Genomic DNA, 14,078 nt, shown 5'->3' on the forward strand with positions numbered 1-14,078 from the left:
GAGACACAGGTGTGGCAGGGCAAAGAGATATAACACTCACTTAACTGAAAAGTCCTAAAGTATCAGAGAACCTTCCACTAAAACGTAAGGAAGACCATGACTACTTTTGTTTCACCAGCATTTAAAAATTCCCCTGTCTCTCTTTTGGAAAAAATTACTACATGTGGATGAGGAATGTCTTTGGAAGAACCCTTGCCTTCCCAATATTAAATTTAAACTATCATCTAGATGCAAGCCTTAGAAATTTCAAACAAGAATGCACCCCTTCTGCTAAATCACTTTAGAGTTTGGTTGAGGGCATTTGTTTTGTTTAAGAAACAAACAAACAAAAAAAAGAGAGTATCCCATTTATCTTTCATTTTGTCCCCAACAGACAAGCATTTTGACAAATGCAAGTATTTATGCAGAGTACTCTTCATGAACATGAGGGTTGGCAAGGATCTGCAAAGCATTACACCAGATTCCTCAAAAGCTCACAACAAGACCTGTGCCACTACACTTTGCCCAGCAATGACTTCTCTCAGTTATCCAGTAAATTTTCAAACAATTTAAAAACTAAAGAAAAAAGAAAAAAAAAAAAAAGGAAAATCCAAAACAATACAGAGAGCAAGGACTCAGGAGACTGAGTAAACTTGGTCAGGTAAGGATAAGTTAGCACAAGACCACAAATGTTGTTAGGCCTGTCAGTTACTACTGCTTTTTGCTGAGCATGTATGGTTACTCCCACCTTTCCCCAAGGCATAAAAGAGTGTCAGATTAATTCAGAAAGGATTCTCCATTTCAGCTAATTGAGAACTTACTGGAGAGTAAGCTGATAGGACAGTGCACATAGAGCCTGGGACCTGCCAAAGCCACATATAGGTGAACGGAATGGAATACTTGAGTTGGAAAGGACTTACAATGATCATCTAGCCCAACTTCCTGACCAGTTCAGAGCTTACCAAAACTTAAAGCATGTAATTAAGGTTATTGTCCAAATGCCTCAAATACTGACAGGCTTGGGGCACCAACCACCTCATCAGGAAGCTTCTTCCAGCATTTGACCATCCTCTTGGTAAATAAATGCTTCCTAATGTCCTGTATAAACCTTCTCTGGCACAGCTTCAAACCAATCCCATGCATCCTACCACTGGATGCCAGGGAGAAGAGCTCAGCACAGCCCTCTCTACTTTCCCTCTTCTGGAAGCTGCAGAGAGCAATAAGGTTGCCCTGAGCCTTCTTTTCTCCAAAGCTGACAAGGCCAAAGTCTTTAGCCACTCATAGGGCACTCCTTCCGGCCCCTTCACCACCTTTGTGGCCCTCCTCTGGATGGATTCAAGGACCTTCACTTCCTTCTTAAATTATGCGGCCTGGAACTGCAGAAGGTGAGGCCACACCAATGCTGAATACAGTGGGATAATCACCTCGTTTGATTGGCTGTTTATAATGTGTTTGATGCACTCCAGGATGTGGTTTGCTCTCTTGGCTGCCAGGACCAAGCCAAGATCTCCTGAGTCCCAGGTTGGAGTCACAGTCAGTGAATCCTACAGTGCATTCAGTCCTAACAATAAATATTGGCAGCTACTGTTCATGAGCACAGACTGTTTTCCCATTCACTTTTACAGTCATAGCTCATTGTAGCCCAAAACCCACTGATGTATTAGCTGAGGAAGAGGCAGGAGATAATGGCTGACTGAAACCAGGATTCAGGACGTCTTGGTCCAACATCACCCTTATCATTTCACTGAAGAACAAATAGTAAAGGGGTGAGGTTACCCCAAAGTTTAGGAGCTGCAGCTTCATACACAGCAACAAATTCTGTTACATCTTTTTGTAAAGGTGTTCAGTTCACCGGGAAGATGAAGGTTATAATAGCAGCCAGCAGTATTCATAATATAAACCTCTCAATGATCTGCTAACCTACCTCAAGGTCTCTGAGATTGAGCTTGCCTTCTGTGTTCTGAATGGAACATCTCCAAGCCAACAATTGCTAAGTGGTGACAAGTCACAATTTAATTGCTAAGTGGCAACTGAAGTGCCTCCACTGCCCATAATCCACAACTCTTTTATTACTAAATAAAGGACTTTAAAATCAGGAAAGTGGCTCCTGGAATTCTGTGGCTTCATCTTCTAGGGAAGAACAAATTATTATCACCCCAGAAATGCCATCAGGTTTAGACTATGAACAGATTAACAGCTTTCATTTAGCATCAGAAACCCTCATATCAAGTTAAAATATAGGAGATTTTAAGTTAGCATTAATGACAAGCAACCAGCATAAATATATATATGCGATAATCTTTTTGAGGAAGTGCCCTTCCTAAAACAGAATGTGAAATACTGCCTTTTTACTACCTAGCAAGTTTGTAATACATGCATTGAAAAAATAATTTCCTGTGGACATTCCTAATCCTGGCTATTTCTAGCAAGGTGTCCTCCTTGTACCTGGAATCTTGTTCTTTCTGCAGCATAGACTTGATAGTGAAGCATGGCTTGCAGGACTTTCTTGTGACCATCTGGTACCAAGCAGACAGCCCCTAGGATCTCCAGCACAGCAATCTTGGTCTTAATGTTCTCAGTCCGTAAGCTCTGGGAGATGATGTTGATACTCTCTGGATGAGCCAGGACATGAGCCCGTCCTTGGGAATTGTTCATCAGTGCCTTGATACACCCTATAACGGATGTGTGTATACGGCTTTCTGAGGTCTCATAGTCCATGCTCTTCAGGAAGTTCAGCAAACAGCTCAGGCCATCCAGCTCAATAAACCTGGTCACAAACCTAAGGAAAAACAAAACAAAAACAAACAAACAAACAATAAACAGGTATGAAAAATAAGGAAAGCAGATCAAAGGCAATTTATTGAAAAGATTCCTTATTATTCAACCTTGCACCTGTAAATCTGGCAATTTTTTAGCCTACAGCTCACAGAATAACTCCCAGGTATTTAAGAAAAACAAAACAAAGAAACCAAACCAAACAAACTAAAACAAACAAAAAAAAAGAAAACAGCCTAGCTAATAATGGCATGCCACATAGTTACAGGGTAATTATATCACCTTATGACCTCACTGTTATGTCACTGTTTCTTTGTTGCAGTCACACCAAAGACTTGCTGTGGTCCATCCCATGTTTGCTGCATTTTCAAGGCTGAACAGATTCTTTGAAATTGCTCCATCTTGCATACATGCTAATATGTACAAGATAAGTTTTCATACAGGCTCATCACCACACTTGTAATTATGAGTTCATATTATCTTGAAAACAATTTTTAGATTTAGGTCAAACTTTTAACCAACACTACTTATAGGCTCCCACCTCCAGGAGTTGGTGCACTGGCAGATGCAAACTCATTACCATCAAGTCTACCAACTTCACACTCTGATCCTGTGATACACGTATAGGAACATATAAAGTTGAAGTTTAAAAGGCAAATATTATTCAGTAAAAGGCAAAGCTCCTATAATGGCCTTGGCTGCATTTTTAATTGTTTGTTTTTAATTTGAGGAGGTATATTCAGGATGGAACAGATCCACTGTCAACCAGCAGTAGCAAAATGTACAGTAAAAAACATCATAAATAGCAGAAACAGAATAAATCAGTTATGAAATTACACACTGAAGACTGAATCTTTAGTAGGACACATTTATTTTGACTATTGACATCACTAGAGTTCTGTTTCTACTATATTGTACCATAAAATCTGCTTTTCTTTAGGGTGAGACTATAGAAACTGAGGATGAAAACAATATAGGACAAAGTCCTTGGAAAAGTTGGAGGTTTTGTTGAAAAACAGAATTAAAAAATCCAGATGGGTCAAATTAGACCATGCAGTCTGCCTCCTAGGCAAATCAATGGAAATGAATGAATTATACGAGTCAGTTCAAACCAATCATTCTAGCAAAGCTTCACTGAAAGTTCCCATGCTTAAAAATGGGGATTCAAGGACATGAAAAGGGCTGCAAATAGTTTCTCCAGGTCACTTTGTTTACCTCCTGCCTCCTCTAACAGGTCATTCAGGTAGGTGCTCTTTTTTAGAATGTCTGAATGCAAAACCATGTGAACTACATTTGAATTTGCAGTCTACCAAAACATACACGAACATGTCCATGATCACACTCTAAACAGTATAATCTAGAAAGGCACCTTTAACAAATTGAAAGGGTGTTAACAATTGCCATCTGTGTAATAAATTAAGAATACCAAATGTATGTATAATTTTTGCCCTCTAATGTGTTGTCTTTCTGTCCGTGAGATGCTTTTCCTACTACACAACAGTAATGGAAGCACCATACTGAAAGACTGAATTTCACTGGTCTCTGTTCATGTCTCTGCACCAGAAAGACAAACCTGAGCCATACTTACGTAACTCCCAGATAACATGTACTTGACCGGCATTCCTGAGTGGTTACACTCCACACCACTCAGGAACTTTCAGGGCCCACCTGAAAGTTATGGTCACTGTGCTAATAAATTTGTCAACTTTCAGCTTATTTGGGCCAGCAATTTGACCAGGAAAAAAAATAAAGCTGATGTTTTGCTGTTCTTTTCAGTTCCAGGGCTGAGGAAAGACTTAAGATGGACACTTTTCTGAAGATATAGAGCTCTACTGACAAAATAAAGCATCCTGAAGAAGCAACTGCATAAAGGATCCCTTAATATACATTCAGACAGAACACCTGGTCTTATGACAAGACAAACAAAGCAATACAACCTTCATGTATTTTAGCCTGCTCTGATGACCATGTGAAAAAAATGGTAAATGCACAAAAGTCACATTGTCTGGTTCACAGGCAGAGCAATTTTTCTAGGACTGTTTGGATGAGGTCATTACAAAAAGGAGGCATGCGCAGGAAAGTGGTGTGTGTCAACAGACTTTGATTAATGACACAACTTAAAACAATGTCGAGATTTTCCTGGGCTCTTACTCATCCAGAGAGCAAACAGTAAGCTGCATTACTCAATAGGAAGCAAAACCAAGAGCCTTCCAATTTCAGCTGACATCAGAAGCAGGAATCAAATTATTTTCACCTTCCTTTTCCAAAACACTTAGTTCATTATTCTCCAGAAAAGCCAGAAATCATGCAAGGAGTAGATAAAGAAATAGTGACAGCAGTTTCTGAGCCAATAGACCCTCTCAGTATGAAAATTTGCTCGGTGTGAGTGTGTATGTGGGGATGTATGTATGTAAATGCCTAGACAGGAGAGAAAAAAGTGTGAGTTTAGCTGACAGGCTGAGAGCTAAACTCAGACTGTTTGGTGTTTGTGCATCTATATGTCTGTAAGCAGGGATGTGTATGTGTGTGTGTGTATGCAAAGGCAAACCTAACTAATGCAAATAAAATACCTTCTTCCTCACAAAATACAAGTATATACCTAACTGCCAGCGTATACGTCCTGTATGCTGCAAAATAGGGTCTTGTTCTAGACTGAAAGGTGTAAAGTTAAGCATGTTTGCCAATGCATTCCGGCTAACACATTCAAAAACTCAAGTGTAAATAAAGCAGGGTGTGTTTTAATAGGTGCTAAACAAGCAAATTAAAGCCTAACCTCACCTCAGACTCTCACTTGACCAGTTTAGCACACTTTAAAAGGCAGGGCGCCTCTTAGCCTTTCAAGTTTTAGAGAGTGCTGATCAGAATGAGTTAGCTAGCTCTAATAACAAACCTTTCATCTGCATACAGATGCAGCACAGCCTTAGAGGTAATGACCCACTGAGGGATTCTAAGTGTAGCGGGAGGACAGCTTCCCTATGAGACTTGATCCAGCTCAGGAAAGACAGAAAGATCATACTCTGTGGGTGCACAGAGAGCAGGATGGTCCCACCCTACTAACAGCCAAGGCTACGCTTCTCTGCAGCATCAATTTTTGAATCAGAGGGCACACATAATCCTGACAAGTACTGAACTGCTGAAACATTCAGCATAATGTGTTTTTTTCTTACTGGATGCTTAAAAGATCATCTCCAGGATGCTCTTGAACGCAACAGGGCTAAATCAACAAAAATAACAGGAAGTAAACCTGAGTTAAGCAAAAGAAGAAAAGCAGACAGCAAAGGGAGTTAGTGACGATTCAGACTAAAGGAGATACTACTCTGGGGTTCCAAGAAGTTTTGGGGTTTTTTTTCCCAGTCCCTTTTAAGTTTTTACTTTTGCTGCGCTTCTGAACCTCCATTTTTGGGCACTGAAATACCAAAAGAAAAGCTCTTCTCCTGCTGCTTCTGTCCAACAGTTTGTCATCACACTTGTTTATAGTCATAAGTTCTTACAAACCTAGAAGAAAATGTGTTTCCTTACAAGATGCAGATGTGGGGGGTTTTGTTCTCTAAGGCTGGGGTTGTTCCTTTGTGCTGGGACATAACCTGGCTTTATTATTTCAGAGCAGCTCCTAAATACCAGAACAAAATGTAATTGCTCAAAGAAGACCAACTAGCTGCTCAGGGATGCTTTTATCACCATTTCTCCAAAAAGGAAAGGAACTTGAGTTTGGATAAATCTGCCTGGTTTTGCTACTGTTAGAACTAGTGGGATGGAATAAAGACACAAATCAGTACCATTACTATGCATTTTCTACTAGAAGAGACCGAGCTTTATGGTAAAATAAAATACAGAGCCAAACACATGCATTTTTTTCTCTTGCTTCCTCTGGATCAGAGAATTCAAGTAGAGGAGCCCACTGGTAATCCATCAGAGTCTCTATCTATCCTACCATCAGAAATGGATTCCAGACAGTTCATCCTGCGTGAATTTAGGTCTCTCTTTTTTTCAGAGGCCTAATGAACAGAAGTGGCATGGAAAATAAGATTTTATGTCCAAATTCAACTAGAAAGACTAGTATTTTGAAGGTTTGGGTATCGTACTGCTTATGAGAAGGATTTGATGGATCTGAGGGCCTCTCTACTGCAACCTTTCCATCAAGAAGAAACTGGCTTGTTGATCAGGCATTGGCATACAGCCCATTTGGCAGCTAACAAAGTGAGTCGCTGGAAATTAGTTGAGACATAGGACTTAACTCAAAATATGGCTTGGCTTAACTATTTAAAGAAAAGAAAAAAGCCCCATAACCATCGCCAGCGATTTAGAAGAGAACACTTTATAGGGCAACTTATAGATGCTTGTACTGAAGCTTTTTAGGGTTATTACAAACAGATGAAGCAACATGGTGTTGTCAAGGGGATCCAGCAGAAGCAACATAGGTCTGTGAAGTAAAACTCACAAGGCTTTGAGCAAAGGACATTTCTCTTTCTTCTTCTCTATTGCCTTGCTCTCAACAAGGAGATCAGGCTGTCCTATTCAAAACAACAGAGCTGAACAAACAATGGTGACCACAAAAGTGTTTCAGCTGGACGTAGCAGAGAGGCCTTGCTGTTATGGCTATCCTCAGTGAAAGCTATCACTTTCACAGAGGAACCATCAAACTAGCTCCACATGAATGTAAATAGAATTGCTACATCAAGTCTCCACAGCACAGGACTTTGGTTTAAAATCCTTGTGTGAGCTGGGAGTTTGTCTTAGCAGTTGTCTTAGCTTCCATTTTAACATGAAGTCCAGCTGCATTTTACTTTTTTCTTTGCTTGAGGATAGTGGTAGAGAGGATCAGTCAGCCACTTAAATCCTTGGGTAAGGTCTCAATATAGGCCACTGTTTCTTAAAATCCATGTTAATAGCACTAACTCCACCCACATGCTAAAGTGACCAAAGCCTGATGAATCTTTATGTCTTAGAGGAGCATCATAATCTGGCTTCATGCTCTCTTGCAGTCTGTCACAACAGGAGGTAAAACTCTGAGGTTTAAGCTGACATGCTCTGACTCATAGTTGCCACGAGGCGAGAAGCTGCGTGCAGTCAACTTTTTAAACACCACAAATGGGACAAGCACCATCAGCACTTAACTCTGCAAGAAGCCCCAGAAATGTCTTTGCTTCAAGTCAACGTAACTGCAATGTAAATTCAAATTCACAGATAGATTTTTTTATTTTTTTTGGGGGGGGAGGTTTATTTAATTTATTTTAAATTTCAATCCCCCCCCAAAAAAAAAAAACACACCAAAGAAAACCCCCCAAAGCCCCCATAGTGTTTGATCAGGCACTACTGAAGCTCTCTGAAATTACTTCAACACAGTGTGAATGCAAACAAATTTGGCCTATTTTGGGCCCAATACAAAGACATTCAGAAACTTTTTAACTGAGTGTTTCCTGAGATCATATCAACTATAGTTATTGCTTCTGCACAATGCTCTTCAAGTGTCAAATGGAAAAGGTTTCTATGCTAGTTTGCTATTGTTCATAGCTTTGTTCCCAGAAAAACAAAGATCACCCTTACCTTCAAAGACACGTTATACAATGAAGTCTCTTAACATTTCTCTATGCCACAGTTGCACATAGAACAGGAAGAATGCCAAACCAGGTGATGTCAGATGGATTAGCTGCTTTGTACCAAACAGTTCAAGTTACTAAAGATAAGGCGAAGCCTGAATTCAAAGTTCAGAGTAGTGGCTGAGATTTTGCCCAACAGGAATCAAATTACATGAGACATTCAAGGGAGCGATGAAGTTTAGAACCTGATCTTTACAGTCATTACCTGTGTTTGCACATATCTGCCACAGGTTTTTCGCAGCAAACTGTCTTTTATTTTCCTGAAGCAACATGCTTCAGTATTAGTGTGCCCTCCTAACTAGGTAGGTTCAGACCAGGGACTGTGGGACTCTCTGTGGATTGTCTGAAATATCAGAGAGGCTTCTGTGAGGTGAGACAATGAAGTTTGTGTTCTTGCCACTCTTTCCCATGTCACATCTGACCAAAGGGAGGCAGTGAATTGTGATGAAAGACGAACAACATTACCTCATGGGCTGAGTCCGCAGAGCTGTCTTCAAGTCTTCAACTATTTTATTTTTCATTTCTGTTTCTTCGTCATCGAAAGCATACAGAGTCTGCATCTGTTCGGAAAAGAAGATGACAATCAGGAAAGCTCGGGCTGCCTGGAAGCCGAGACGGGCCAGGAATTATAAAAAACAACTATTCCATCAACCCATGCAGAGGTGCCTGCCGACCTCTCCCCAGGAAAGCAGTGCCTCAGCTGCAGAAATGAATCCAGATGAGGCTGCTCATGTGGACTGGCAGCAGCATACCACTTTGCCACACTGGCTAAACTAAGGTTCTCAGATTACCCCCCAAAATTCATACTTGCCAGTATGCCCTTAGAAAACTGTACCTAATTTGGAACAGTGATCTGCTCTGGTGATCTATGGATATGTGAGACAAAGTTTGTAGGGAGAGGTAATATCTTTTATTAGACTGACATGGCTGGAGGATTTGTGGGGGGAAAAAAGAAGGAAAAAAACAAATAAAACAAACCAGACTTGTGTGTCAGGTTTCAAAGCAAAAAGGCTTTTTCTTCAAGTGACTAAACAGCCTTCAAGTACCCTAAATTACAATTGTGTACATACAAGTTTGACTTTTCTTCCCCACATCAAGTATATCACCTGTTTTAAGACACTGATTTTTCCCTATCCACTTTGCCCTTGCTAATTAGTAACATCTATTGCAAAAAGCTGGAGCATCGTAAAATCCCTGTCTCTGTTCTTCAACAAGTAAACAAGCACATGGAGACTATATTTTCCTCCAGTATGCAGTCTGAGATAACCAGACCTTGCAGTGAGCAGAACCGAAGATGCTGTGGGTTAGTACAAATTATGGTGAGAGACGATGAGTGGAATACATGCAACAAATAAGGTTCTCAGAGTCACACAATGCTATTAAAAAAAGTGGTATATCAGGAAATCAGGGCTGTAGCACTGCAATCTTGTGATGTGAAGCAAGACTGCAGTGGCCATCTCATATAACTTTCAGCTCACAACTTCAGTGCGTGACTTCTTAAAAAGTCAAGACTTAATGCTGGAAATTCTTAGCCTATAACTATGTCTTCTTAATCACTTTAATTGTAAAATAGAGGGAATAAATGCCTCTTTTATTGGCAGAACTTCTAGAGGAGATCACTCAGTAATATCTGGAGAACAGCTCTGAACCCCTTCTTGAATGAATAACCCAATTAAACTAGTATCATCTATCAGGTATTTGGTATTATACCTCTCTGTGGTGGAATCTGAGTAGCTACAATTATGGTCCATTGCAGCAAAATATTTAAGTCTTTATTTTACTATTTAGCAAGCACCAAAGAAAACCTTCTTCTCACTGGAACTTCCTTTAAACCTCATCCCCCCCAACCCCAACACCTCACTTCCTTTGGAAGTGCTCCCACGTTGCTTGCTTTTGCAAACCATGCAGTGCCAACACATGTCAGATCCTGAGGGTGGTCATTTGGCTACAAGCCACTGCTGTCTTATGCTGAACAGCTGGCATAGGGAGATGTGTTTAACTCTAGGGGTCCTCCCTCTGATCCATGCTAAAGTCAAATTCACTCAGTAACAGAGCAAGCTATTTCCTGCCCTAATGGAATGACAGAGCGCTACTGATGGAAAATGAGCTGATGATCTTTTATCTTTTGCCAGCATCCCCCGACAGCCAGAAACATAAATTGAAATGCTTAAGCCAAGCCATATATGATCCCCTTCTTCAAAAAATAAACAGAAATCCTGAACAGGCATTATGGAATCTCAATGGCAGAGTCCTGGAGTGTGATCTGGGGCTTGATTTGTATTTTCTTGGGTGATAGCCCATCTGGTCATCTTTCCTCTGGCCCATAAATGCTCCTTTGAAAGGCTCCCATTCCTCCAAAAGCTTAATTTCTCCTCTGAGCCATTGTGGGGGGAAAGCAAATGGATGGTAGGAAGGTGCTCAACGGTATTTCGTTCAGAGTGAAAAAGGCCCATTTCCAAATGAAACAAATAGAAATAATCCTGCCTTTACAACAGAGGGTCATTACAGAAAATCCCTTTTCTAAAGTTGCAGGCAGCCAAGAGCCCTTCATTTCTCACTCCTGTGCATGGCCAGGATCTCAAATCCCCATGCCCTCTCTAAAGACAGACTGGTCACGCGTTTGCATTGTGAAATAGCTTTCTCGGCAAGAGTTATAGAAAACATAACTGTCCCTGGGAGACAGAGGGGAGGGAACTGTCATTATCTGAGGCTGGATTTCATTAATGTGGCTGGCTGATGAATTGCTTTCCTGAACTACAAACTGCACTTGAGGACTAATGTCTGCTGTGCTGAGGATGCAGCTAGTCGCTATCAGTTAACCAAACAGACTAGGAAGAGAAAGCAAAATAGTGCCAGGACTTCATCTAGCCCCTAAAAAGTGGTACACATAAATATCTTTCTTAGGAGCATATTTTGCATATTTAAAGCTATCCAGATTAAGTGCATCACCCAGGAAAGTATATAATCTTGTTACTTTATTGCCAATTCGAAGAAATCAACAAATTTGTGAAAGCAATTATTCCCGTGGAATTTTATGTGTAGAACTTCAAGTAGTCCAAGAAATTATTTTTTTGAAATTTGGACCAATTTAAAATGAAATATTTTTGTTTTATTAAAAGCATAAATTGATTCCTAATGGCTGATCATTACCCTAAAGTGCTGGGAAGGAAACTAGAGGACCAGAATGACAGTACATGAACTTAGGATTGGCAAAACACTGTATGAGTAATCTAGTTTTATTTAACAGTCTCACACAAATGAAATGAAAAAAGAAAGTAGCAAATAAAGCAAATATTGAAAAAACAACATGGATGTTCTGATTTCTTGTTATAGTTCAAGCTCCCTCACTTTTTCTTTAGATCTTGTCCAAAACCATAACTTACAAAGTGTTATAATTATTGAACTAACTTACAGTTCATTAAAAAACCCAACTAAAATTAAAATTAAAATGTGATAAATAAATACTTTATTGCATGCCTCCTATGACATACCTGGACAATACTACTTTAAAACAAACCTTCAAAGAAAACAAGTGATTTGAAAGGTAAGGTGCATTACACCCCTAACTACATTAAGGCTAAACTAAGGGAATAAACTATGAATCATAAATTATGAATAGATATTATAAAAAAAAAAACAAAACACCTAAAAGTAACATATGTCACCTAACGCAGATCTAGGAGAGAATTATTATCCACCTGCTAAATTCTTCTGAAAGATACATATTTTTTAACATCCTGTGAAGCTGCTCTGCCCTTAACAAATGCTTTCTAAGTCAAGGAAAAGGGCTTGGTTACAGCTGTATTGATTAATCTTGACTCCAGTCTCATACTCTTGACTGAGCCACCTCTCCAGAAAAGCTGGATCTGCAACTACTGTTCACCTGAAAGTCTCTCTGTGGAAATGCATACACAGCCAAGCTCATAAAAGGAAGGCAGTGCTGTCAGGAGTTTTCCTCCCCAGTAAAGTGACGGCTGTGTTTATTTGTGCTGCCAAGCAGACAGTATCATGGGCTTAGGAGGGCAGGAGGAGCACACGGAGGTTTCTTTACATGTGATATTAACATGGCAGCTGTTGCAATTTCAAGAAAAGAAGTTTTGTGTGTTGATGAATCAGCAGACGATGACAATGACCTTGATAATGGAAATGGTCTTTAATTTTGGGCGTGCAACCTGTCCACAATCACCATTATTATTTATAGCATGTAGACATCAGAAGACTGGCCAGATTTGCAGACTTCTTTTTGTAAATTAGACATCATTTGCAGCTGCCTCCTTCTCTTAAGGATTGCTCTAGAAGATTCTCTGTCAATCATCTACTTGGTCCTTTCCTTTCAGTCAGGCTACAGGAAGGATGGGACCGTCTCTCCACAGGAATTGCGTGCTACAGACTAGTAAAGAGAGCCCGTTTTACTGTTATATGCTTTGATTTAAAAACTATTCTAAACTAAAAAGTTACAGTGTCACAGTATCATTCTGGTTGGAAAAGACCTTCAAGATCATCAAGTCCAACCACTACCCTAACTCTGTGGCATCCACCACTAAACCCTGTCCCCTGGCACCACATCTTTCTGTTTAGATGTCTCTAGGGATGGTGGCTCAACCACCTCCTCAGACAGCCTGGATCACCAAGTCCAACTGCCGCCCCAGAACAGGATAACCCCAAGTCAAAATAAAAGAAACAATTGTGGGAATAGAACTGTGCCTAAAATGCATGGCTTTCTGAAATAGATCATGAGTCTGACCTAAAGTGCTTCCTAACTTAGTGGTCTAAGGTTACAAGTGGGGAACGTCAAGCACGTCAGGAATCACCACATTGCTCTCCAGCATAATTTGTGAAGGGCAGATACAATGGGTAACACTGCAGCAGGTCTCCTGAGAAAATGATCCATGAGCACAGGGGCCTTGGCCTGCTGAAATCCACAAAAAGATACTTAACGATATCAGCAGGATAAAGGTGCTGTTCTCATTTTATCAGCAGGTAGGCAGGACTTCTTTGCCAAGCCAATATATAAAAAAGAACTTCATAATTAGTCAAAAGGATATGGAAAATGATGTGAAAGCACATTTTAAAATATTCTTATGCAGTTAATTCACAGGAGATACAAAGATTAAATTTTACTAGAAAACAAGACTTAAAAGCATTTTAAACTAACACTTCTGTGATTATTGCTACCATTTCAAATCTAATACTTCTTGCCATATTTCTAATTAAACTATTGCAATACCTGATAGTGCCAAAGAGATGCAAACTGAAATAAACTAGACAGTGTCAGGAAGCAACATGAAACTTTTTTTTTTTTTCACCACTTCTGAACCAACTCCACTTGGATGCAGTTTGGAAAAAAAAAAAAAAAAAAAACACCCAACGCTAAATTTAGGACTGAAATTATAAGGGACCCAAAATAACCATTTGGAAGTTAAGAGTCTAAATAATAATGAATAGAACATGTCTTTTAAAGTGTGTTGGAGCTGCTTCTCAGCTGTATTACTGCAGTTTTCTGCTCCTATGGCTCCTGTGAAATCAAGTCAACTAAGTTTCACCTGCCTAAAAGTGAAGAAACTCAGTGGTAAATCAGAAGCAGGGGTTTTAACTTCAGTGTGTCTTAATTCTTCATGAGGCTTGAAGCCAAATGAAGGGTTATTAATCTTTCAGTGCTGAGGCATCCAAACAACATTACTGGGGCTGTTGTTTATTGGTGCTCTTAAAACATGTTTAAAATTAGAA

At 39.9% G+C, this 14,078-nt stretch overlaps 1 protein-coding gene across 2 annotated transcripts in view; it reads right to left on the minus strand.

Moving 5' to 3' along the window:
- Positions 1–14,078, minus strand: part of DAAM2 (dishevelled associated activator of morphogenesis 2) — a 180,332-nt gene that overhangs the window by 64,243 nt on the left and 102,011 nt on the right. For both annotated transcript variants that reach the window (XM_051613201.1, XM_051613200.1), the window contains exons 5-6: positions 8,817–8,911; positions 2,425–2,758 (exon numbers count right to left, since the gene is read on the minus strand). In XM_051613201.1, coding sequence (XP_051469161.1) covers positions 2,425–2,758; positions 8,817–8,911 — 429 coding nt within the window. The remainder of the gene's footprint in view (positions 1–2,424; positions 2,759–8,816; positions 8,912–14,078) is intronic.

The sequence above is a fragment of the Apus apus genome, chromosome 3, assembly GCF_020740795.1.
Source record: "Apus apus isolate bApuApu2 chromosome 3, bApuApu2.pri.cur, whole genome shotgun sequence".
NCBI classification, from domain to species: domain Eukaryota; kingdom Metazoa; phylum Chordata; class Aves; order Apodiformes; family Apodidae; genus Apus; species Apus apus.